At 42.8% G+C, this 27,068-nt stretch overlaps 1 protein-coding gene across 1 annotated transcript in view; it reads right to left on the bottom strand.

The window, feature by feature from the left end:
• Positions 1–27,068, bottom strand: part of EP300 (E1A binding protein p300) — a 62,364-nt gene that overhangs the window by 23,988 nt on the left and 11,308 nt on the right. Inside the window, exons 2-15 of the mRNA XM_035551706.2 lie at positions 23,159–23,817; positions 14,680–14,856; positions 11,997–12,258; positions 11,126–11,239; positions 10,041–10,277; positions 7,650–7,743; positions 6,780–6,914; positions 6,393–6,510; positions 5,840–6,014; positions 3,702–3,779; positions 2,828–2,937; positions 2,187–2,342; positions 706–1,146; positions 23–211 (exon numbers count right to left, since the gene is read on the bottom strand). Of these exons, the coding sequence (XP_035407599.1) occupies positions 23–211; positions 706–1,146; positions 2,187–2,342; positions 2,828–2,937; positions 3,702–3,779; positions 5,840–6,014; positions 6,393–6,510; positions 6,780–6,914; positions 7,650–7,743; positions 10,041–10,277; positions 11,126–11,239; positions 11,997–12,258; positions 14,680–14,856; positions 23,159–23,817 (2,945 nt within the window). The remainder of the gene's footprint in view (positions 1–22; positions 212–705; positions 1,147–2,186; positions 2,343–2,827; positions 2,938–3,701; positions 3,780–5,839; positions 6,015–6,392; positions 6,511–6,779; positions 6,915–7,649; positions 7,744–10,040; positions 10,278–11,125; positions 11,240–11,996; positions 12,259–14,679; positions 14,857–23,158; positions 23,818–27,068) is intronic.

Here is a 27,068-nt window from a genome sequence, read left to right on the forward strand (position 1 = left end):
AACAACAGACCAACAAACTCACTTCAGATTTCTCCTCCATTTGCAGCTCTGTTTGTTCTGGTTCCCCCTCATCTGTTTTAATATCCATTTTCACTTCCTGCAAAGGTGGCTGCTGCTGCTCTGGAGCAGTCTGCTGAGAGTTCACTTCTGTGCTGCTGGTGGATGGGGGGTTGGATACCTGCCCATCAATGCTTACGGCTGGTTGTGAAAGCTGAGGAGGAAAAAATACACATTACAAATAGGCTTCTAGTGAACCTATTATTTTTCCTTGCTCTAATCTACCTTTTGCCTATACTTTATTTCCACCAAGTTTAAATGCACTCTAGTACTTCTGCTTGATTAACCTGAAGTACATATTGCTACACAACTCCAGCTATAGAAAAACACAGACACGTGCACTGGAAGAACTAGCATATAGATAATATCATCTTGTTCCTCACTGTACACCATCACTGTGAGTATGTAGATATAACTGAAGGTCTCATGCATGCTTCACAGCAAATTTCTAAATATGCATGAAAAATACTTCTGCAGAAACACCAGGTGACCTAGACTCGTCTTGAGGCAAAAACGTTACTTCCCAAACGCTATAATTTTTTTATATTAAGCCTCCCGAGAGCTACTTCCAGAGTTGCACAAAAAAAATAAACACTGAAGAACTAAACCTTACACTTGACCATATGCACAATTAAAATAGTTCCTTACAGGTGTTGTGGGGTGCTGAGGCTGCAGCGGTGCTGTTGGTGTGGGAACAGACGCAGTCGTGCTCTGCTGTGACAAGGGCTGCTGCTGTTGCTCTGCAGAGGGGGTAACGGGAACTGGAGGCTGGACCTGTGGAGGCAGCTGTGCCTGCGGAGGTGTCGGAGTCTGCCTTTGAGCAGGGTGCATAGTTTGCGACTGCGGCCCAGGTGGCATCGCCTGAGGAGTAGGGGTGGGGGCAGTGGTTGGTGCTGCTGCTGCCTGCTGTTGCTGTGATCCCAAGCCTGGGGGCGTGTGGTGAGGTGTTGGGGTTCGACTAGGTACTGGAGAAGGAGAATTTCTGTGCATGGGAGGCTGTGGAAGAGGTGGGCAGTGAATATGGCTCCCTTGAGAACCCGGAGCCATTGCAGGAGAATTCACAGGACAGGAAGAGCTGGTCATTTGTGCCTATGGGAAAACAAGTACACATTTGTTACAACTTGGAACAGAAAAGGAGAGAAGTTACTGTTAAATGGCAGCTTTCCCACCGTTACTGGCGCACTTTTTAAGTGATAAACATTTTTTAGACTAGTTCAAGAGGAGAAATGGGCCATTTATTTTGCTCCACATGAACATAGAACATAAAGCTGTTTTATAGTTTATTCGGCTCTAGAAGAGAAGTTTCAACTGAGCAACTAATACGCAAAATATCTTAAGAACGGAACACCTACACTTCCAGTTCACAAAACATTTCTTTCTAAAAATGCAGATATGTACATCCTCAATAAGGGGCAATGCACCACAGTGAAAAAAAGGATTCAAATATACTTAGTGTGCCCCCACCCCCCACCCCCAAGACTAGAAACTGAATTTATCATCAGAAGTACAGCTGTAACTGCACTGAGATTATACATAAATGTATTGGTCAAGAAAAAAAAGCTGTCACTCCACAATAATCTTGCCTGCAAACTAGGAAGAACCATCAACGAGAAGCAAAATGACGTTCCCTACTTCTTCCTGGCCTGAAAGGTTCTTGCTGAAAATGGAGAGGGAAAGGACAGAAAGGAAACTGCTAGACTGTAAGTTCAGATCTTTAGTAGCGACAACCCTCCTGTTCCCCAAAGCCAACAACACACATTTGGTGGTCCTGGATGGACACGCCTTTATGTGACTTATTCTTTCAGCATCTCTTAATTTCTCAGGTTCTGCTGTTAAGCAAGAAATTCTTTACTATATGCTGAATAACAATTTCTTCCTTGCTCCAGAAAAACAAACTTAAAAATCCTGCCACTTAAAACTTAAGCCTGAGAACAAGCCAGTAACATTTCACCCCTGCCATTACCAGCACTACAGCCAAGAAAATGCTGAGTCTCAATAAATGAATTCAGTTGACTATAACTCCAGCACCATCTTAAGAGAACAAGTTCTTCTCCGTTACTACAAACTTGAATGATGAAACCAGTATGATAGAGCCCACTGACACCCACTTCCAAAAATCACAAGCTTACTTGAGAAACTGGTGTCTGATTGCCAGGCTGAGCCATAGGCATGCTCGCTGCATTCATTCCTGGAGAAGAAGCAGGGAACGGGTTCTGTTGCAGAAACTGATTCTGACCAGAAGGTTGGCCAACTCCTGGCTGTTGCATACGTGAAGGAAATCCCATCTGTTGGAAGAGAAAAAACCCACTTCACGCAACATGCATATACCTTTAACATTTTACAAAAAACATTTTTCTTGTTGCAGAAATGGATGCTTGCCACTTACATGTAGAATACAGTATGGAAAACCTGCTATAGCTCCTTTCAAAAAAGGAAATTATGATCATTTCCCCTGTCCGCTAAGGAACAGGATACTGATTTCAGTCTGGGACCATGCCTTAAGTTTGTTCCTTGTTTCAAGAGTTTGACAGCCTCCAAACCCACTTAAACTTAGTTTTCAGTGAATGGAATCACTTCTTTTTTAATCACCAAGATCTAAGGCTGACCACAGAGCAAGTAAATCTTTTAGTGACAATGCAAAAGAAGTGTCTACAGAACACAGGAAGTGTTTGAATTTTATTCATTTTTCTTTCCCTAATTTAAGGGCAGCACAGCCAATGGCAGCAATCCTGCAAGCTCAGTGCCCTGGCCAAAGGAAACGCGCACTGACCTGGTTCATGGCCCCAGCCTGGCTTAGCTGTCCAGGGTGCTGAAGAGGAGGGGTTTGCCGGGGTCCCATCGGTGACAGCTGCATGTTCATCTGGCCAAATTGATTCATTCCTGCGCATTTGTGCCAAAAAAACACTTATGAACAAAGGCCTGAATTTTCATTCGGATACCATTCAAGATTCACAGAAGAAATGCTGTTAGTTTCTTCCCAGTTATTTTTTTTTTAAATTAGTTTTCAAGCATGCAATACAGTAATGGAAATATCTCTGCCTATCGACCAATTACATTGAACAATTTTAAATATCAAGTGATAGTGACATAGATACCATACTCCTTCAGAACAGACTGGCTTTTTTTCCCCTGACAGACTTGCTTCCACATATAGCTTCAGAAAGCTTGCATTACCTTAATTATTAGAAATTCACTTCTTGAATTTCAGACTGTAAATCTTCACTTCCTTAAGTGCCTTTTATGTTGGCTACATTACTTCTCGTACATGTAACAGAGGTTCCACCCCTTCCTTCTAAGCAGTAATTCTCACCATCCTACCTCAGCTACGGATGCATCTTCATCTAAGCTGACTTGGCCCACCATGTCTGACTGACCCCACCATCCCCTGTTCACACAAACAGAACTTTCAAAAGCATAAAGTTCTTCATTTAACAAAGCAAGCAGCTAACAATCAGCTCAAATTCCCAAGATCATGAAACACCATTATGCATGTATTATAAAGTATACGCATGTATTATAGAGTATAGAAATCTCTTTTCTTGGTCAAATGGAGAAAGAGCAGGTGAAACAAAGGCTGCAGCAAGAGCTGCCCAGCTGCAAGATTCCTTTACAATCACAGGAGCAAGTTTTCTTCCAGTATTTACCTGGTTGTGCCTGCATGCGGTTCATCATCTGGTTTGGCACATTGGCACGTATCAGCGTTGGGTCAGGAAGAGGACCATCTGGAAAAAAAGACATTGGAATAAGATTATAACATTTAGAGACCACCAGGTTTTATCCACCAAACATATTAATGAAAATTACACGCCAAAATGCACATATAAAAAATGCACAGCCACTGTCCAGTAATTCTAAGCACTCTTATTTTAAGAGTCCCTGAATTGTGGACCAAAAAAACAGAAGCCTCCTTGAAAATATGAGCATATCCCATTGGGGAAAGTGTTCTGACTTAGAGACAGATTTTTGGAAATTGAGGACAAATATGAAGTATGTTGTCAAGGTACAATGAGAAACTCAGCAGCTCATGAGCATTCCAGACCACAAGAACTTCTACAGACCATTCTGTGCCATTACTACACTTCTAGATTGAAAACACTATGAGAACTATACGGTTCAAAGTATTTATCAAAGCTCTGAATTCTGAGAGCTACTGACATACGTGATAAACTGCCCTAATGTCACATCCACTGCTGAAAGCCAACCTTCTACAGAAGCTACAGCAAATAAATTCACAGTACTAATGTTAAAGGCCTCTCTTGCATCTTGATAATGCATCTCAGCATATCCAGTTCTGACTTCAAGCCTGGAAAGACCCAGGACTGGATTTACCAAGACACATTTATATTTAAAAGGAAGAAAGAATGTAGATTAAGCTTCTTGTAGCACAATGCTGAAACTACTGGATCATTATGTAGCGTTAGGAAAAAGAAAGGGAAGTTTTTTGTCTCCTCAGTTGCTAATTCCAATTTTGAACCTATCTTCTTCAGATAACTCATTAGTGTCATTGACAGCTATACATCTGTTCCCATTAGATGCCTTAACTCATTTCTTAACTGTGAAGTAATTAAGAACAAACAGGACTGAAAAAATCAAGGAGAAAATCCTTCTGAGAAGAAAACTCTCAGAGTCATGCAGGGGGCAAGGGCAGATCTCTATGAAGTACGTTTGCGGAGCTTTGCAGAGCTGTTGCACTTAGTTTTAAGAAGGACTATTTCAGTCTCTAGAGCTGTCAGTCCAGAATCACAGACAAGTCACCTTAAAGTAGATCTTCGTTGAAATATTTTATAATATTAGTTCTCCTGTATAGTTAAATCACAGTATACAATGCCATTTTATTTAGAGAAATATACAGATTAAAATCCTGTATGTTAATGATCTACAGGACTTAACTGGAAGAAATAGTGTCAGCAGATGTCCCTACCCCTTTTTAAGGAGAAATATCACCTGCAAGAAATAGTTATGTGTTTACCTGTTACCCAAGCAAAAATACTAGATATCTGGCAAAGCCTCATCACTTTATAATGCTGTAAAGAAACATTGCACTGTTTAGCAGCATTATAGTTTTGATCATTAGCTCCTCTCCAAAAATCATTTTTCTTCTAATTATACAAATGCCTGGGTAGAAAGGAATCTAATAATAATCTGTTCAGCATCAGGAGGGTCAATTCAAGTAACAGAGCTACTGTGTAATGGAAGACAGCTACATGGGAAAAAAATTGGAATCCGGTTTTCACTGCATGCTGGAAATGTCATTTGTCCAAAATACAAATGTGGCATAGAACAAGCACTATCTAAACCTTCAAAGGCAAAAATATAAATAGGAGAAGCACTTCAATTATCAGACTCTGCTTAGCAACAACAGTAATAGTGATGATCATTTTAAACACCACACAACTAAGTATTATGAAAATACATTTATTCTGCAGTAAATGGGGTTATCTTCAAATCAATTGCTTTTAGAGGTGAATGTGATGAGACTGAAGTTCTCCAGTGTTAAGAGTGCAACTTGGTCTCCATTCCCTCCAGCCTCAAAGCAAGTGTAAAAAAGGTTTAGAGTATTTCAATTTGCTCACAAGACTAAAAGATTTTACATAACCTATGGTCATCAATTAATAGATAAGCAAGGCAAAGACTCGGCAAGTGTTTCTGAAGATGAGGGAGCTGAGTTTAACTTTGAGTAAGCCAGGTATCTGTGAAACGATGAGGGCAAAACGCTCAGTCTACCATAAAGACAGTACACAATCACACTGCACCAAGCAGTAAGTAACCCAACTGTTCTTACTTGCAGACATTCCTGGCTGAGGCTGTCCCATGTTGGGCCCTTGATTCATGGGAGCCTGTGGCATGCCCGGTGCATTTGGTATCATGTTTTGCTTCTGCAGCCTGGTTCTTCGCTTCTCCTCCAACTCCTTCTGAATCTTATAGATCTTCTCAGCTAGCAGGTGATAGTACTCTGCCTGCAGGGGAGGAGCACAAGTCAGGAAAGGAGAGGAGACACGCATTAAGTAAAGGCAGCAGGTCACAGTAATCAAAATAATCAAATCAATTCGGGGGGGGGGGAGGCAGTGGTGCGGAGAAGTGGGGAAGAAGCTCTTCCTTTGCAGTGGCTGCCAGGGAGCTTCGTGCTGCCTTCGCAAGACCCCAACAAGTCTCAAGCACAGCATAACAGCACAGGTACTGCCCCAAGTCCCAGCACACCAGGCAGAAGCCAGCAGCCCTGGCACATGCTCTTCCTCAGCCTGGGATACTCGTCTGTGCTTCCACTCCTCCTCCTCCACAGTCACTGTCAAGAGGGATCAGAGATGTGCAAATGATGACAGAGGACAGCATCTCACCCTGCTATTTGCCGATTCATACATGTCACCTTCCACCTTCCGAGCGTATGCCACCAGATTCTCCATCCGCCGATCCTTCAGTGCTGCAGGGTCAGGAGTAGGAAATATGGCTTGGACTCTGAAGAAAAAACACAAGCTATTAGGTTGTCTCCAAACCAGGGCCTCAGCACCAACCTGAAATGATGGAAACACAAAGCAGCAAGCAAATCTTCCAACAGACTGAGGCACTGCCACCACTCCCAGGTAAACATTCACACCATGCTGATGGCCCGAGTATCGAGTGGAACAATTCCAGTACGACAGCCCCGGAGCAGCATAAGCGGCCCTTCTCACCAACCCTCACAAAACTCACACTCTGGCCCCTTAGTTTTGTTGCCAGCTACTCACAGTTTATGAACAAGATGATTTCGGAGATCCTGAGTAATGTCTTCATGCCACTGCTTTCGAATTCCAGTATTGGATGGTTGAGCTGTTGGCATAGCCCCCAAACTGGCAACATTGGCGCTTTCACTCATCATGGAGCTTCAAAACAAAGTAAGAATTTGAGGGTGGAAGTCCAGCCCAAGCTTAGTCATCTTACAGTCATAGCCTCTTTTTGAATAATGTTAGGACAAAGTGCTAGTTCAGCCATTCCCTAATCAATGGACAAACTGTGCAGAAATAGCTGCACAGACACCAAAACAACGCATCCCTCTCAGGATTAAAGAGGACCATGAAAGAGTACATGCTGTGCTACCCAACGATTTTGAAAACTGCAACAAAAGCTAGAAAGTCCAAAGGGAGAGATAACAATCAACGGAATTTATCCCACTGTTTGTTCAAGAAGTGCCATGAGACTTAAGCACAAGGATCGCTTTTACACCTCAGCGAACAACTCACCCCTTACTCCCACTGTGGAGCAACAGCAAGTTCGTGGTATGCCATCCTAATCAGCAAACACACCAGTGCTTCACATCTGCCCAGATACTAATCCAGATAACATCTGTAACCGCTATGGCCTAAGAAAGTCACTTTACAAGCATTGAGTGCCCCAGTTAAAGTGGGCACCAAGACCTCTAGAAAGGATAAGAACAGATATCCCAACTACACGGCTTCCTTGCCGATTGTCCTTAGCAGCAAGGATCAGCTCAGCCCCTCGCAGCATAGGCGTGCAAACCTTTACACACACTCCCATCACCTTCACCTCATTTACTACAGGCAGTCATCAGCATTTGCAGCTGAACAAAACACTGGGTTGCAAAGAATTACTCAACTTACTTCTGGGAATTCATGGTTGAATGCAACATCGAGTCAGGCAGCAGGCTGGGGGTTTGAACCCCTACTCCTCCATTCACTCCCATTGGATTTGCACCTAGAAAACGTAAGTGTTAAACAACCAGCTTAATTACTAAGCAAGAACAGCAATTGCTCAGCAATAGCAAGGGTCTAGACTTTCAAGTACTTTGATTTTTGTGGAAGGAGTTTAATTACTCTCTGCTCTCTTTACCACTTATCCCTTCCTTTTACCAAATTTAAGTCTGAGGCACAACACTGGTGACCTGCAAGTGAAGCACCATGCAGTATTACTCTTCTGCACGCCTTCCTGAACCTCTCAAACAAGCCATTTACATTTGCTGCCAATGTTATGTACCCGAGTCCTTTCCTGTGACCCTCTAAAGGTCCAGCATTACAAACCAATTCTGTTGTTTGCTTAGAAGTTTTTTCTGTGATTCAGAGGCTTAGGATAGATATTCAAAGGCTTTGAAAACAAAGCATCAGCTACAACTACATCTGGCAAGATCCCCTCTCACTCATTCCACACTCAGGGAACCTACAGCTAACTCCAGTGTTTGTGCTAAAAAGGAGAAAAATCTGACAAACCCCTGCAGGAAAAAGCGCTAGTAATTTATGTACCAACATCTCATTTTCTGCATCGCAGCAGATCTCAAGCACCTTAAAAAGTGCCTACACACCACAGTTAAGACTCAAATAACGACGAAAAATACAGCATATATCTGCCCAGAACTTCTGAATAGATCACTTTGTGAAGCTGAGTAGCACGAAACCCCTTTACCAGGCTTTACATGTATTTAAGACATCTGAATCCTACAGAATTTGTACTTCAAGCAGAATTAGACACCGTGTACAAGAGAAATCCACTGAAACTAACTTTAGCAAGTCCAATATACACCTCTAATATCGCAGTCAATTGTTTAGCAGCCCTTTCATACAGCTCTCTGCAGCCCACCCCCAGCCTAATCGCTTCTATCCTTCACAAATTTAGCCATCTGAGAACAAGTTGGTACAGAAGACAACTGTAAACCTCTGCCTCACCTCTCCCTTTTCAACTGCCCAAACCAATTTATTTAATCTTTGTAGGACTGCATCTCTTCAAAAATCAGATTCCTCACTAAATCCTGATCTTTCTTCTAAACTAGTTGGCATGCAGTCAGTCCACAAGCTGATGATTCCTACCTCAGCTGTTCTAATTTCCACTCCTAATAATGAAACAAGTCCAATGTCCACATTCTCCATGGTTGTCCTTTCTCCATTAAGCTCCAGTTCTTCGCTCTCCAAAAACTTTTCAACCCCATCTCCTTAGTTTTTTTTTTTTTTTTTTTTTTTTTTTTTTTTAAATCAGTGCTACAAGGAATGCCCAATTAAGAAGGCACAGGCCAAATTGTCTCTTTTTTTTTTTTTTTTTTTAAAGAAACAAAGCATAGAACCATTCCACTTCAAAAAAAAATGATAACGTTTCTTTCAAACTCCTAAGCCCCTTACTGTAACATTTTGGACCTTCAGCTGCTTACTTTCCTTGGCAATCTCTCAGTCCTTCCCACTGGCAATCCTGTGCTAACACAAACTCTTGAATGGAATGAGTGCTGTCACAGAGCATATAGGCTGGAGCACTACAATCCCATACAAGCATGGGTTAAATGCCTACCAGCCCATCTTTCCACTTTTCAATTAAAAACCAGCGCTGCTTAAGCAACTCAAGCTAAGAGTTGAGGGTGAAAAAAATTCCTGTGATGTAATCTCAAACTATCAGCATCGGATTTGATGATTAAGGGTTACTTGATTGGACACCAATGACAGCCAGGGTACAATTAAACTTCTCATGTTGTCTTCTGTGATTTTGCAATAAGCCACATAGCTTACAGTTACATGAGTCCACAAGACAAGAGATTCAGAGAGCTGGTCTGTACGTACTACTTCACATATTTTTAAAACAAGCATTACACATCTGAGATGCAACTCTCAAATGCTACAGTCTGAGTGACAAGGAAAGCATGTTTAAACAGAAGCATTCTGATGTGTGCATTTCCAACTAAAAACTCCCAAACCTCCTGAAACTGGCAAAACAGTACAATTATAAAGCTAAAAAACATTATTAAATGAAGTTATTTTGAAAATCACTCTCCCCCAAAATATTTTTTCCCCCAAAGAAAACAATTTTCACAGAAAACTTCTTTTGCAAGGGAAGGCGTTTGGGTCCTCTAATGTTTCCTGTTTCACCGAGCAACTTGATATCTCAGGTCTAAAATAATGTAAAGGTATAACTTTTGCAAGTTAATTATCTGTATTCAGGTATCAGGTAAGAAAATATACATCAGATATAGTACAGGAAAGTTGCCTGTAGCTTGTGTTTTAACTGACAGATCTACTTACTTATGGGATTCATAGGGCGCAGGCCCTGGGGCGACTGTCCTTGTTGCTGATTCTTCACTTGAGCCTGAGACTGTGTCTGCATCTGGTTCCCTTGATAGGTCAGTCCAAGGGCTGCGTAGGCTCTCTCGATGGAGCTGGGGTCTATCTGACTGGTAGTGCTTATGCTGGGCGTTGTCTGCTGCCCCACACCAACCGAGCCAGTATTTGCAAGTCCTACGGCAGCTCCGCCCAGCAGCGCTGGAAGAAACATGCCAAAAGTTAGTAAAGACAACAGAAGGCAGCCAAAGAGATCCATAAAAACAGGGGAAAAAAAGATGACTGGCTATTCAAAAGCAACACCACCTTCTAGGACCACGCAGATAAGAGGCCAGGTTTGGAAAAGCCGTCATGAAACAGAGAGAAATTTTGACCCAACCAGTCGTTCCAGGAATATGCTGTTCTCCCTTTGAGCTGCTGAGAAATCCCACGCTGAGTATTTAGGCCATCTGTTTGCTCAAAACTGAGAACAGAGGCACCTAGGTCACAGAGGTTAAAGGCAGCAAGGTACAGATTTTCAATAGCCACTGTCATGCTTTTTCATTTTATCATTATTTTCTTAAAACATGAAACATCCCAGCTCACAGTGGTCACGAGAAGAGCACAAGGTATACATTAAGAAGCATGAAAAAGCATACAGATACCATGATGACAGAAATTTTGCAAATTTTGGCAGGAAGACCCATAGGGACAGAAAGGGGAGGTGGGAAAGAAACATGATGAAATCAGAGGATGAAGACAGAACAAAGACCATCAGGGCTGAAATGGTACAATCGTCTCTGCACATGCATGTCTGTCTCCTGAAGCTCATCAGCTCAAAGAGGTGGTGGAGAAAATCCAATAGATTTTGATTTGGAAATTAGAAGTCTTCCACAAACACTAGCTATCAGAGACAGAAGAATATTTTGCCACTCTAAAGCAAGAAGAAAATCCTATTACATATTCCCAGGTTCAAGAGCATCACCATTACCACCTGAGTGCAACCAAGTTCAACCCCTAACATAAATTTTATGATTTATCCAATATGCAGAAATTTGTAGTAGACTTACATTGTTGGTTTCTTTTGTCCCCAGCATTTTTGAGAGGCAAACATACAGGACAGTCATGTCTCGTACAGTTCTTCCAGTGCGAGATGATTTGTCGGGAAGACGCGCAGTGTGCCACTGAGGAAGGGAAGGCAAAGGAAAACCTTTACAAACTACTGCTAGCACCTGCACATGGTCGATATAGTCTGGGTAGGGAGCAACTACTTCTCTTGGGCCACACATCTATATCGCAGTTCAGTAGAGGATTACTTTAAATAGTTCAGTACTAACTAGCCCTGAAAATGTAGCTAGACTCCTTCAAATACTATTAGCTCAATTAAAGCTTGCTTCGAAGCTCCACGTTATGCATCCAAGCCTAGCTCAGAGGATAACACCATGCACATCAGGGACTGGACAGATGGAATGAAGTAATTACGATGCCAGCCACTGGCACAACCCAGATGAAGGAGGGTAACAACAAGATAGCACACATTTTCTTTGGCTACTAGGATAGACTTAAGAGTTCAGTGCCAGAAGCAGCTTAACTCCTGGCTAGCTACTGCTTGAGATTTCTCCCTTCCATTTAGAGGAAACAGACTCCTGCTAGCCTGCTAACAGATTCCTCCTTTGCGTCCGCCCTTATCAGAAGGCGGCATCCAAAAGGTCTACCAGTGAGTTACAAAGCTGAGCAAAACATCTTAATTCATTTCTTTGCGTTATCTTACCTTAACTTGCCTAAACTTTAAGGCTCAGAAGTTTATCATATGCATTCCTAAGGGGACAGACAGCTTAAAAAATAGAAAATCAATTTCCCAAGCTGCTCACTTGTTCTCTCTTACTAACAGCCTTTTGATCTTGCAAAGGTTGACGTCTACATAATCATTCCCTCACTTACCCTGGCAGGATTTGCCAGCCTGACAATGTGTCATGTGGTTCAGGACATTCTTCATGGTTCGGCAATGAGGGAGGTTGCACTGTCGCACCTCACCGTTGGCCTGCTCTCGCCGCTGACACTTGTGAGCATGTAAAAGGAGAACTAATTGCTGCTGGATGAGCTTGCGTTTTTCCGGATCCGCTGTTGGGGCTCCAGACCCCATTCCTTGTGAAGCTGCTGGCCCCATCCCAGCTTGCTGAACTTGGGGTGCCTGTTGCTGGCCCTGGAGGAGGCAGAAAAGAAATGCCCAGAAATAAATCTATTTAAGAATCATCTATTTAACATGTGAGCACCTAAAAAAAAAAAATCTATGAAGAATCACTACTCTGTGTAACCAAGCGAATACCCCATCTGCAGCTCCATTTTAAACAACCCCTCAACAACAGTGCTGGCAGCACTTCTCCTGCCAATCACAAAGTCTTCCCCACACCACACCCTCCTATTTCTAGCTCTCGCCTTATCAAGGACCAGCAGAATTTAACTTTGCACATGTTCACAAGTTAATTTGTGGTGCTAGTTTAACCAGAAAAATACTAACAGCACTTAGACCTCGGATGATCATCTCATTTTAGAGACTAGAAAACTGTATCCCCAATTCTTGCATTAGTGGAAGAAAACACCTTTTAAAATGGATAGTTTTTCCCCTCCTGTGGGACTCCTAGAAAAGGATAACGAAGGGGAAGTTTGGGAACCTTTTGCCATTAGGAAACTTGCACATACGCATTCAGAGAAAGCATCTGCTAGTCTCTGCAGGAGAAGCAGCACAACTTCAGCATAATGCAGGCCAGAGAAGTTATGTCAAGTACGGCAACACCCGGTACTTCTTCCATACTTCTGTTTATGTCTTCAGACTTTTATGTTTCTTCCAGGTGAAATGTGAGAAGCACTCACAAGGAAGAGGGGCTCAGTGTTGCTTGTCTCACTTCAGTTCAACAGCCTTCTGTTCCTAATGGACTCTTCACATACAGAGGGTTTTAGGGAATGTTTCTGAAGATTTCCTTTTTTGTTTGTTTGTTTTTTTAGAGCTCGACTACCTGCACAATGGTTTTAAATTAAAAAGGGGTACATGTAACTGAGACATTAGGAAGAAGTTATTTACTCAGAGGGTGGTGAGGCACTGGCACAGACTGCCCAGAGAAGCTGTCGATGCCCCATCCCTCCATCAAGGTGCTCAAGGCCAGGCTGGATGGGGCTTCGGGCAACCTGGTCTGGTGGGAGGTGTCCCTGCCCATGGCAGGGAGTGGAACCAGGTAGCGTTTAAGGCCCCTTCCAACCCAAACCATTCTGTGATTCGATGATTCCTAAACTCCAGTTCTTCCATAGCTCTTCAATATCTACATTAACCTTCCATTTTACAAGGAGACTTTACCAGTTACTCAGTCCCCTCATGGTTCAGTATATATGCTCCAGTGTAACTAACTGCCTTTTTTGAAATTTTAGTCTTTTTTGCCCAAACAACAACTAAGATAGCAAGCACTTTTCATTCCTAGGTCCAGCAGGGAAGTAACTCAACTTCAAGAGTTATACACTCTGCACTGAACACCAGTTTGACAGCTGAGATACTGATCAGCAAGTTCTGGCTGCTTCTTTATTGGTTCATACACCAATGGGCTGCGTTAGGATTCTAGTGTTTCATACTCAACTTTAAAAAAAGCAAACATTAAATTGAACTAGAGAGCTCAACCTCAAGAGTTCTAAGGCACAAAAGTTACCTTAAAGTGTTTTTTTAGCAAGTTACTAAGATCAAGAGACTGAACCCCAAGGAATTGGAAAAAACAATGTAAAATTTGAAGCAGTGAGAAACACAAGCTATACTCACAAGAGCGATTTTGTTTCACAAACAAGAATATATATGCAAGAAAAAAAAACAGTAAGACAATGTTTTATGTCTTCCCCCAATCAATTTAAACTTTCAGAATAACGAGGCAAACACGTTCAGTTGTTGCTCTCCCAGAACATTAGGCACTAAGTGCTAAACTCAAGCCAGGGAGTCTAATGTTAGTGCTTGTAAACTTATGAACTTGTAAACTTGTAAAATTTGTAAAAGCTTGGGTCATCCACTCTGCCCACCACTCACCTCCCCCTTCTTTGTGCCCTGCTGCTGTAACAGTGCTGGAGGGACAGGGGGAGTGACAGGGCTACTACGGCAACATCAGGAGCATTGCACATGTTCATGTAAGAGCACAAGAACCCAAACAACCGGGGCTTCTAAGCACTATCACACGTAATACGTTTTAAGAGCTGCTTCTCTCTCCCAAAAGCATCAGAGAGTACTAGCAGGAAAACAACCCTCACGGTGAATTCACACTGAGAAGAGACCCAGGGAACCAACCCCAAGAGCAGGGATGGGACCCAAGAGCAAAGGTCACTTTGGATAAGGAGCTCCTTTTCGTTTCCTCTGCTAACAGGGTTTGAAGGGTGAAGAGCAGAGGTGCAGCTTATCAACAGAGGGAGCAACAGCCCAGCCCTCTTCTCCACACCAGGCCCTTCAGGAGTTGAAGTGCATTGCACGTTGACTCAGAGCATGAATTCACACTGGGTATGACAGCTGCAAGACCTTTAACAGGGCAGCATCTGAGCACTGCACACTGCTCCACTTTGGTCTGCTACAACATTTGCTGGAAACAGTCTTCGTTCTACTTACCATGTTCGGCATTCCTGCCCCAGGAACTGGCTTCTTGTCCATTGGAAACTGCGGTAGGCTATTTTGCAGTCCGGCTTTATTCTGCATCTGAGGTCCAAGACTACTGGCTCCAATCTGCTGCCCAGTATTCTGACTGTATGGCTGACCATAAGGACTGGGATTGCTCATCATTCCCATCTAGGGATTAAAATGGCAAGATGTTCAAGTAAGATAACGTAGTTCACAACTCAAAAGGCAAATGAACGCTTCAGAGAAGCAAGAACGATCAAAGCCATGAAACAACTGCAATGCAATACTGATCCACATGCTTCCCTTGTTCCCTTCTTGTGCACGCATCCACATCCACCACACATTAACTCCTCTACCTCGGGGATCCCATAAACAGAGTAAGATCAATTTATCAACTTTGACGTCAAGTCTGGTCAGAACTGGCCTGATTCTTTCTTTACTAGAAAGATTTTATTCAACGGATTTCTCATTCCGGCTTTCTCAATCACAAATCTGCACCACGGACTACGTAACTCAAGTCTGGAAGAATTCTTCTGCTCCCTGCATCTGCGTACAGTCCACATGGGGACAAATGCCCCCTTCATACATATCAGCAGGGCTTATCCCAAATACCTCCTACCCAACTGTCAGCACTCCCACAGCTCCCCTCCATCGGGCTGTAATAATGCCCATCTGCATGTGCAGCACACCACAGTTTCAATTCAAGAATACAGGCACAGGTAACCCCACGATCACCCAGTCACAGGATCTTGTTTGCAGTGAGCAGTACTCAAGGTCAAAGGAGATGTCAGGAAGGAACGCTGCTAACCAAATGAAGCTATTGAACCATTCATCTATAGGGGAAGTAGATTCGTGTTTCATATGAGCTATACGTTGCTTTCTGCACTGTGCCTCCCCTCTTTGCATATTCAACAGTTTTAGCCTACCAGAATCTACGGTTTGGTGCCTTGGAGCACTCCAGAATCCAAAGAACAGTTAGGATCCATCAACCTTGCCAATGAAGTTGTTTCTTCTTTAACTTTCTCCATTCAATTCCCATCCATTTTTCATGGAAAATTTGGCCTTCTAAGACCAAAACAACTAGCAATAGAGGACCAGGAATATTTGAGATTTTTGTTAAGATTACCACGCTCTCGCCATTACTCAGTCAGGACCCTCAAAGAGCCATAACGCAGAAAAATAAAGCCCAAAAATACTTGGAAGAGCTGTACGTTTCAGTTCAGATTAGCATTTGACTCCATGTTCAGTCTATTTGACACTTTTTGGTTCAAGTTTGGGCATTTTCCTGGATCCAAAGAAGTATATACAAGCTCCTAACGCAGGTTTCTTTCCTATCACTCCTCTATTTGCTCTCAAATGCTCTTCCTGTAGCGGAAGCACCCTGGTTCTGCTCCTCACCAAGCCTCTCCAATGTACACAGAAAAGTAATCCACAAGTCCAGAGATTACTTGCGATTAGCCAGAAGTTTTCCTTCCGCAGGTTGTAACTTCTGCCAATCCTTTACAACGGCCTTCAACTTGCATTTATGAATAAAGCAGGATCAAACCTATGCTACAGGAAACAGGGCAGAAACCTCACTGAAAACCCAGCCACTTTAGATATCTAAGTGAATTTCCTTGAGAACAACCCCCCTCTTGCCCCACAAGCGATAACCACGATTACACAGCAGTAATTCACTGGAGAGTAATGAAAAAAGCCCCTACGTGTGGCAGACAAATTGCGCAATGAGGAGGAAGAACTAAAAACACTTCCTTTGTCTTGTTCGGCACTGTCACTGTCATGTCTCCACTACGATGAATGCACACATGGACATCAGTCGTGCAGCTGCTGCCAGAAATGAGGCAGGTAAGAAGACTTCAGCCCTTCCTGCCTCCCCCCAGAAGACCAGTAAGGGCTCTCTTCCGTGCAAGTTGGATGGAGAAGAAAAATGTTGAGAGCCAAACGCACAGGTAACTTTGGGGACACTTTCCCTACTGTCACTGCTGCCTCGAATTGACCAACAGGCTCAAGAGTCAGTGGAGGACTGACAGTGGGAATTACTTCCTTAGGAAAACAAGGGGGGGTTCCTGGAAAGACAGCCTGATCCCTTTGGTTCCAGAACGGGTGAAGTCGGGAACATCTCAAAGAACGGACATTTCTAAGCAAAGTTTTTAGTTAATTGAATTTACTTTCACAGTTAGCTGTTACCAGAGTACACACTGCCACCAGCCTTAATGAAAACTAACCAGCCAATTCAGATTAGGGTGAAGGCACATTTTCACACCCTGATGTCACAGGGGAGAAAAAAAAAATCTGTATGCTCACCTTCAGTAAGTTTGGACTTACATTGATACCCAAGGACTCGGAACAAGCGTGGCCTGAGGAGCCAGCTCTGTCCTGACAACAGGAGTAAGACAAACCTGGACTTACGAGAGCACCTTTGCTATGTCACTGGCAAGTGAAGCTTTCTGATGAAACACAGGGACGAGGTTTGACCATGCCAGTCAACCTTTGTACCCGCAGTACGGCTGGACACAAGCTTTAGGTGAAGCACCTGGCTTTTTCAAACGTCCTGCTCAGGCTGACGCAGCATGAAGACCTCTGATGCTTTCTCAAGCGTGAGCTGAGCCATTAACATTGTTTGGGGTACATAATCAGCCCCCCTGAAGTAAGGCCGCCCCCATGGCAGAAATGCAGGGCCCCACTCTCCCTAGGGCTGAGAACCATCATCCGCCCCCCAAAGGGGACTTGCTCCCCCCACCCCATCCTCTGGGAGCTGGCAGCAGACCAGGTGCCCCACTCAGCCCAGCTGACCCCGGGAATCCTGTCCCAGCCCACAGAGGCAGCAAATACCAGCAAAGCGCTGGCCAGGACGGAGAGCAGGCACAGCAAACTGACCCTAAAATCCACGTGCAAGCGTCACCTCGGAAGGGTGCTTAAGTTCATCAGCTGGAAATGACCAGTAAGACTGACGCCAGATGTTCACCCGATTAGCGACCTGCTGGGCTTGAGGGGTAAATACACCATCAAGTGCGGAAGCACCAGCCAAGGAAAGGTGGTATCAGTGCCGCTTAAGTACAAGGCTTCATCTGAAATACCATGCAAAACCCTCCGTGGCTGAATCACAGCTCAGAGGCAGCAAGTACAACCTCTGCTCGCTCCTTCCTGGCCCGCCTCCTTCCACTGCTCTTCCCATTTTCTTCTTCATTCACCCCATCTGTTGTTTTCCTCCTCACCTCAGAGCCTCGAGCTGCTTTCATCACGTACGCAAGGACTCGCACATAAAGAAGAGCAGACAAAGGTACATCACAGTAAAGGAGAAGAGAAATAAAGGGCAACGAAGCAAAAGATGACGACACATGGCTAATAGGTGACAATCTCAAATGCTTATTCCTGCCGCACAGAGTTGAAAACAACTCTGCTCGATTTTCCTGCCCCCAGCTGAAGCAGGGGCTGGTGGAAGACGTACACCTCTCATCATGTCAAGGGCACGGATGACAGGAGTTGAAGAAACATCCAAGTTCCCAAGCAAGAGCTCTATCAGGTAAGGCTGTTCACAGCTCCCCCATTACCAATCAGACCAGGGCAACTCCAGAGGTAGAGGAAACTCCCCACTGCTTTGTTCTAATGCCTCAAAACAGATGCATCTTCAGCCTGGACAAGGGTCAAGTAACCAACAACTTTGCTTCTAATTTTACTGTCGGTGCCACGGAGCACAAACCCTGCCAGAGGAGGAATACCCGTTAGAGCTGTGCACGCAGACATGACAAATTTTCTACTGTTGCTCTGTCAATGAGGCAATTGCTTTTAGAGCTTAGTATTTGGAAGACAGCTAGGTATCAGCAACTGTATTGAGCAGTGACCAATTTAAATATTTGCAAAGGTAATTGTAAGCACGGAGAACGGAAGAAATAGAACGAAGATATGATAAGATTGATCCAAATAATCCAACGTTTGCAGCATCAGCTGTGCCCCTCTGTTGAGGTAACTGCAGCACATGCACTAGGTTAAGCCTACATGAACGCAATCTTTCCACGTACATGTCCACAGGTAGAAATTAACTTCCCTAAAGCAGGAAGTCACCTTCAGCAGTTCTCTTCTGGAATTTAGGAACAACAAAACTGTGCCGGTGATACCTGCTGCATTCTTATCAAGGACTGCTAAAGATTCTTTGCATTTGACTGAGCTACGTTTTAAGATACCTACTGCAAGACAAGCACTATTGCACTGCCATCCCTGCAAGAAACTTCCCCTACCCACCCCAGAAACAAGTCCTTACTGCTCCCTTTCTCCCCCAAACACATTCCTCTCATGCACTGGGATAAAGTGAGCAATTATCCATTTTTCACACCTTGGCTCACCTCCGGACCACAACGTGCAGCTACACTTTCAATGGATTAGTACTTGATCGTAGGGTACGCCTGGGGCCCAGAATCTAAACACCGTGCATATACCTAGATGTTGAATCAAATGGTTCTTGCAAGCGATACGTAGAAGGTCAGTGTTCTTGGTTCTTTATAACATGAACTGAACACTACACTGAACATGCTAACACTAATAAGCTTTTTTCATTTTCTTTACCTAAATTTACTATTTGAGGATGTCATCGTTTTCCAGTTCTGCAATTCTGAGCAAGAGACTTTGACATTTCTTGCTGTTTTATTTAAAGGAAGGTATGGAGAGTCCCAATAATTATGTTCCTATTTGTAAAATATTACAACTTATTTTTCTTAACAGAATTGCTAAGCATTGGTAAAGCACAATAGTATCTCCATTACAACAGCAGAGAAATCTATATATATTCACATTACACAATAAGCCAAATGACAAAATTAACACTGGAGCTCTAAATGTTTCAAGTAATTTCATGAGAGTAAAATAATCACATAGCAAAGGTGGTAATTTCCCTGCTAATCTGAATTGCCTTCATGTCCATTTCATCGAGTAACAGAGCACTTCTTAGATCAGCAGGATACTCCATCTACACGACCTGAAGGTCAGGTGAATTTATTCGCTTTAACATCACAGAAATACACCCACCAACTCGTACGCAAAATCTTCTCTCCCTCTAACAAGAGACTGGACAATAAGCCTGGGAACTCCAGGCAGAACCCAGCAGAACCGCTGAAGAGCCACACGAAGGTTTTAACTACATACATGTATTTCCAAATGAAGAATGGTTCAAGACAGGAAACATGAATTTGTTCTTAACTTACTGTGGAGCTTGAATTTGCTGTTTACACTTAAATTAGTCAAAGCTGTAAGGCTATCCAGTGAAATAAGAAGCCTGAAAAATGCTTAAACACTGAAAGAATCAAAGCATTACAAACAGTTTCCAAAAACCTATTTTAAGAGGACAGACATTCCTGTCACACTTCACATGCACACAAACAAGCACACAAAACAAAAAGCTATTCAAGAAAGCTAAACTTGTTACAATTCCTTTCCTCTCCAGAATTTCCTTTTAGGCTAAACCTCCACAGGTATTTTTAAGCTGACTCTGGTACCAAAGCAGGGCCCACACCCTCCTCGGAGCAGCAACACCCTCTCCTTTAACACATCCCCTCCCTAACATCAGGGCTCGCTCTCCCATCAGCCAGTATGAAGTGGATCGTGAAATTAATTCAAATTATTATTTTAAATGACCAGGTGAGTTTCAAGCCTGCGTTAGCTCCTCAATACAATGTCACGTATCTGGTATAGAGACGGTCTGCAGACAATTGCTTCTTCCCATCTCAGTGTACCTTGCATTATACATAACATACAGCATTAGACCCCAAGACAAGTGGCAGAATACCGGGATTCGAATTTATACATACCTGGTGACCCCACACCAGTCAGTTACACAGACATTTGGGATCTCCAGGCTTAAAAAGGTAACATTCACAGCTAGACAATCGGGGAACTCTGAGCCTAATGTGCAAAGCAAGCGTTCCACTGCTACCAGCCAATCTTTCAGGAGGAGAGGAAGAAAATGCTTCAGCAACTCCACAGGACCACAGAACAAAGCAGAAACATTACCAGTTTTGCTGTCCAAATCGAATACCCACTTCAAGCTCATCTCCACCATTAGGAGAGCATAACATCCTCCTTCCCAATTAGTTAACGTCCCAGCAAACATAAGCTATTCGCCTGTAAAAACCATGGCTGACAACACATCTGTTTTACTGAAAGCCAATTCACAGAGGCAACCCTCGCCGCACCTAAAGAGGCTGACTTTGGCAAGCTAACACGATGCAGTTGAACAGAACCGGAGCGCCTGCTTTGCTATTTCTCCCCTCCTGCCGAAGGACAGCTCTTGAATAATGCACGCTTCTGCAGCGATGAAGGAAGCGCACGAAAGTTATTACACAAACTCCCACGTTAGCAGCAACACAGGGCTAAAATTACCAACTAAAAAAAAAAAGCTGGTTATTGCAAACAACTGCTCAGGGTCCTCTGTTTTCCTCTACTTTTTGAAGATTTGTAGGTGGGGGGAAAAAAACAAAAGCAGATGGGTGGAGGGAGAGAAAACGGTCAGACATGACTGTTGTCAGATCCTGCTAACTCGGCTGCACGAAGCGAAAGCCAGGCTGCCTGCCAGCAGCCAAACCAATGGAAGACGTTCTGGAATTTCAGCCTCCATTTCAGACCGTTCCTTCGCATCCGGCAGTTTGAACTGCTCCGCGCGGGCTGCGCCCGCTACGCTTACGCGACCGGGCTCAAGGCTTTTTTCTCGACGAGTAAAGAACTCGAAGTTTTGGTTTTCATTTTTTAACCAGTCTGGGATTATGAGCTAAAAAGCAGAAGTTCTGTATTTGGTGGGGAGGTTCCCAAAAAGCACAAAATAGGCTGCTTATTTTAGATATACAGCACACCCCGGAGTTTGAGAAAGCCAGGAAGACAATTTAGTTTTGAACTGTATCAAAAGCCAAAAACTCAATTTGCGGCCTTTATTTCTCCTAGATAAGAGGAGGGTTTTTGTTTGTTTAATAATTTAAAACCTTACTTTAGCTTTGAGGACAAGGATAATAAGGATGACGATGTGGCATTTCACCAAATTCTTATTACATCAATTTTTGACCTCTTTCTAAAGACCAAAGTAATTTTTTTCAGAGCCAATAAGCAACGAATTACCTAATCCCAATACAAAAATACCTCCAAGTAGTTACTTACTTCTTTCCAATATGAACTGTATACAGATTTTTCTACTGTAGCAATCAAACTTTTCAACATCTTAATGTTTGTTATGAACAGGTTACAAAATCAACTCATCGCTAGGCATACGTATCAGAACCGTGGTTAGCAGCACACTGAGCCCAAGCAACCAGCTAAGACCGGAAAAGCTTGTAATTAATAATGTTCACAAGACACTAGCATCATTTTACTTAATACATTCAAGTACAGCAAAATCATTAACACAGCGCTAATTTTCACCTGTTTCAAATACATTTATAGACTGTGTTAGTTACAATTACAAGCCCTCCAGGCAGATTGATTTTGGTCACTCCAAGATGAATCTATTCAGGTGTTACAAAGCACCTTAGAAAAAACTTTCCACTCATTAACCAATAAACAAAAAATCCACCTAAAGTGAACTGAAATACCTAGATACTTTCCAGGCTTTTTATCAAAATACCAAAAACTTGAGATGAAACACTCACTTGTTTCCCCACTCTAGGAAACCTGCTTGTCTAATTTTTTTCTTATCATGCATACCTCCTTGTTAACTTCCCTCATCTTTTCAGAGCAACCTATCACAACTTTATGCCAATCTCCTAAATAATAAAAGCACATCTAACTCCCTCACCAACAGAAAACCTTTTTCTTCTTTCCATTTACTCTCCAACAGACAAAATCTTTCTGAATTTTAAACCTAGAACTGGGTGCCAATAGCCTTAAACAACCCTACGCTTGTCTCTGGGTATTTATACAAGCATTCTTTCTCCAATAACTCAAGTATTTCTCAAGGCCAACGTACGTTTTAACACACACTACACATCAGCCCATTCAGACCCACATTTGGCTCTTCTCATCTGCTCCAGCACAAACCAATACGCAACACATCTCAGACAAAAGATGTTCTTATTAAGTGTCACACAGAGAAGTGCCAAACTTCTAAAAGATCCTGATACATTCCCATCACACTCACCACGTTAGATGGGAAAACATTTGTGGACAACGGCATAAAAGACTAAATGCTACCAAGTTAAGTTTTCCATGTTGTTGATAACCTATACTCTCACAGGACTTAAAAGAAAAAAGATGGCTACTCTAGAAATACTCTTGCTTGCTGAGCAAGACCCAATTTTTGCCTCCCATCACTTAAACTTTAGCATTATATAAACAATTAAGGGTTTTGGACCCTTTGGTAAAGAGACAAAAAACCCTATTCTATAGTATCCCTACTGCAGGGGAACCTTGTTCTACAGGATCCCTACTGCAGAGGGATCTGCCTCACAAAATAAAGGCCAAGAACGAAGATAAATCGAGCCCAGCTTGCCTTGCTTACCTTGTTCATGGCTCCAGGCTGCGGCCCCCTCAGTGCAGTCTGCCCTCCCATCTGCGGAGAGCCTTGTTGCAGCGTCTCAGCCAACAAGTTGCCAGCACTTGCCATTCCTGGGTTTGGGTAGGGCATATTAGGTCGCCCTCTGCCTGCTCCAATCGAACCGTTCATGACTTGCCCCTGCATCATCCCCTGCCCGTTGCCTGCTGCCAACATCCCAGGATTCATGCCAGCATTCATCCCTGTGTTCATTCCCATGCCAGGCTGGTTAACTGGACTGTTTACTGTTGGCATCATTCCTGCTGCAGACTGGGCTGAAGGACCCTGGTTTGGTCCGCTTGTAGCCATCGCCATGCTGGGAGAAGTCAGCCCAGCCTGCGCCATGGGGCTTTTCACCATGCTGTTCAACATCCCCATCCCAGGGCTGTTCTGTTGCGTTTGACCGGCCATGCCCTGGCCAGGGCCACCAACCCCCATGTTGAGGTTTGGGGAGCTACCAGCCCGTAAGAGTTCGGACAGCTGCTTGTGTTTAGAGGCAGCATCTTGTGCCAGGCCGAGGCTGGTCTGCAGCTGATTAATGTCACCGCCATTGCTGAGTCCCAGTTCGGTGGAGCTGATCAGTTCATCTGGCAAGTCGTGTTCCAGATCAAAGAGTGATCCAAAATCTGAAAAATAAAAGAAACGATACATGAGGTCAGTGCAATCTGCAATACCTTGAAGAATCTTGCTTATTAATTTCCATTTATTTCATTTGACTATCAAAATCTCATTTTTCCAGCAGAATTCCTCTACTGGTCATTACTGAAAACTATCCCAATTCGTCGTCATAAGCATAATTTCTAAACCTTACAAAGTATGAATTGGAGGCAACCATTCTACTTCACTTCTCTACAACAGTATACGCTAAATATCACTAGGTATCTCAGAACGTCATCTCCCAACTTGTGAAATTTGAAGGGAAAGGAGGAAAAAAGTGTATTAAAATCTCAGAATTCACCAGTGGAATTAGACAACTATTAAGAAGAGTCAAAAAGTTAATGCTAAAAGTACTGTTTTTTGATTTTTGACTTTCACTGAAGTGTCACTTCCAGAAGAGACAACAAATACAGGAAATACTGTTTTCAGAAAATGCCTATTATTTACAAAAAAAATAAAATCAGCAGCTTTCTCCTTGTTTGGTAGTGGTTGTTTTTGTTTTAATTTTCCACATCCAGTCATTCCCAGCACAGAACTGCAAAATTAAATTGAACTTCATGGAACAGACAGTATTTTCCCCACAACAAGCATAGTCAGAAAACAATTTAAGTAACCCTCCTGGCCATGAAGTTGTGAAAAAACTTTACAATGGGGGAAAAAAAAGAGAATTTTTTCTCTTGAACAAGAACGCATTCAGAGTAATCTCCAAGGTAATTAAATGGAGAAAGATTGCTATTACACAGTACCATCAATTTGATCAAGCAAACGAAGTTTTACGTCTGTAGAAGTAGCATGCACCTTGATCTGTGTATTTCATCTATAGCAGCTAAAACAAAAATAATCTAGAAAGCTTGTGGCTAAAAGCCAAGCTACTGTGTGATGTAGTCACTCATAACAGCTAGGGTACAGAGCTCAGTATTTAGAATTTGAGAATACACAGTAAATGATTTCTTTTATCTTAACTTTTAGAATAGTGCAGCATCACTTCTGCCAGAAAGGTCATTTCATGGATGCTCTGCAGGATCTATTACAATGCATTTTCAAAACCTTCAGATCTAGACGATGACTTAAAATACTACTCATTTCAGCAATTGCAAAAAGGGAAGTGTCAATTACAGTGAATTTCACAGAGGTTGGCAAGATGACTTGTTCCAAATATTGATGGAAGAGACTACAGTTAAACCACACGTAAGTCAGAAAAGCTGATCAGCATCAGAAATCTGTTCAAAATGTTTTACACAATACCATGAGTTACCAAACAGCTGACCTCCAATACTAATTGAGGAGTTTTGTTGTTATTCCTTTTTTATAACACACAATTTCTTAACTGTTTTAGGATTGGGACTTTTAAGAATTCTAAACATACGATATGAGGTTGACAAGAATGCAGGTATACCAAGAGATTTCATGACATCATTTATATACTATTCACTAATGTAAAGCACCAGAAGAAGAACGAGTTTCCAAATAACTATGTTTTAGACTATTAATATAGAATGGGCTAGCTGATTTTAAGGGAAACCTTGTGCTAAAAGTTATGTTTTGCAGTAGATACTAAGGATTCATCTTTCAATTACATTTCCAGTACTTTTCAACATGATTGATACTTGTTGAAGATTCAGAAGTGAGGGAAGCAGCAGAAGAATAAAGTTTTGTCCAAGTTCTCCTACATTTAGAATAATGAATTTAGAGTTTGGGGCTGGTACACCTACCTCAAAACATACACCCCCCAAAACGCGAAGTGTTAGCTTAAGAATTAAATATTGATGCACATGGGAAAAGCCACAGTAGGGGAGACCCTCAAGACCAAGATAATGAAGAAAGCCGTCAAAAAAATAGTACGTCAGTTTAAAATGGCTTCAACAGGCAAACTAAGATGCCTTCAATGAGCATTTTAATGTGCCTGTTAAGATGCCTTTAAACGGACAAGCGTTGAAGTAATGTAATTCGGAAAACAGTCTGGCAAAGTAAACTGACAAAGAGCTCACAACTGAGGAAGTGAAAAATAAGACCAGCAGTTCTGAAGTTAGTCTGCTGTCCAGAAAAATTTCTCCTAGATGAACAACACTGAAAACTTCAGCGTCCACCATATACCCCACACCTGCAGCAAAACCATACTGGAAGCGCACAGCAGCCTCCCATCTCTGAACTGGGAAACGTTTGTTCCAGCAAAGCTGCTCAAAGACCTCAAAAGGCAGTATTGTGACTGGCTGCAGATGGACAAGAGCTCCTACTTCCAGGACAGAGTCAGTCCCAAAACAAAAATCCCCACTTTGCCTCCAGAGGCCAGACCTTTGCATATAAAGCCATTCACAAAACCACCTGGAAAATGGTCAGCGATCATCTGAATATATGAGCTACTTGTTTTTTCAAACTACCACTGAACATTTACTCAGATTTGTTTAAATGGTTTCAGATATAACGCTACAAAAGGGCGGTGCAATTCTTGTTTTGAAAGACTGAAAGATTTGCTCATCTTTCTTCCCAAAGAAATATTAATCTGCTTCTATGAAGACCTCATTCTTTCAGCATTCCTTCTCGTCAAACAAGGGGACGCTTCCAGCTGCAAAGCTCACTTGCTCAAGTCCACCTCCAATATCCTGGTACAAGCAAACAGAGCTCCTCGGCGAGTTCATTCTGTGCAACGAAACTAACATGCTAAGACCGTCAATCCAAGAGAAGACGCAGTAGAAGACACCATAAATGATTCCTAGCACCTACAAGGCAAAATCAAAAGCCATTAATACCAGTGAAACACCACTCTGGTTCAAGTTCGCCTTCCCCGCCTTTTTTTTTTTTTTTAATCTCTTCTAAAACACAAACATCCAAGTCTTCTCCAGCCAGCAGATTAAAAAACAACAAAACCAGAAAAAGGTTCTGTTGTCTGGTCAACTACGAAATCCCACTCCTAGTCGGCTGCCAGGAGGCAGAAGATTTCAGGTATGAGACTGAAACACGAACAGTCTCATAAGACCATGCGGAACAATCAGACTTTGTGCGCATACAGCAAGAGCTCCAACCCGTCTCACAGCCCTTTACATACTCTGCACACCCTAAAGCCCACTGTAGAGAGACCTACCTATGGCCAATCCAAACATTGACAAAGCTAGGCCAGACAGCTCAGAGTACGTGAAAACAATGGTAAATACAGTCACATGAAAGCCAACGGAATAGCTTAAGACAGAGGCGATAAATATCCAGAGAACTGAGCGACTTCCCA

The sequence above is a fragment of the Cygnus atratus genome, chromosome 1 (assembly GCF_013377495.2).
Source record: "Cygnus atratus isolate AKBS03 ecotype Queensland, Australia chromosome 1, CAtr_DNAZoo_HiC_assembly, whole genome shotgun sequence".
NCBI lineage: Eukaryota > Metazoa > Chordata > Aves > Anseriformes > Anatidae > Cygnus > Cygnus atratus.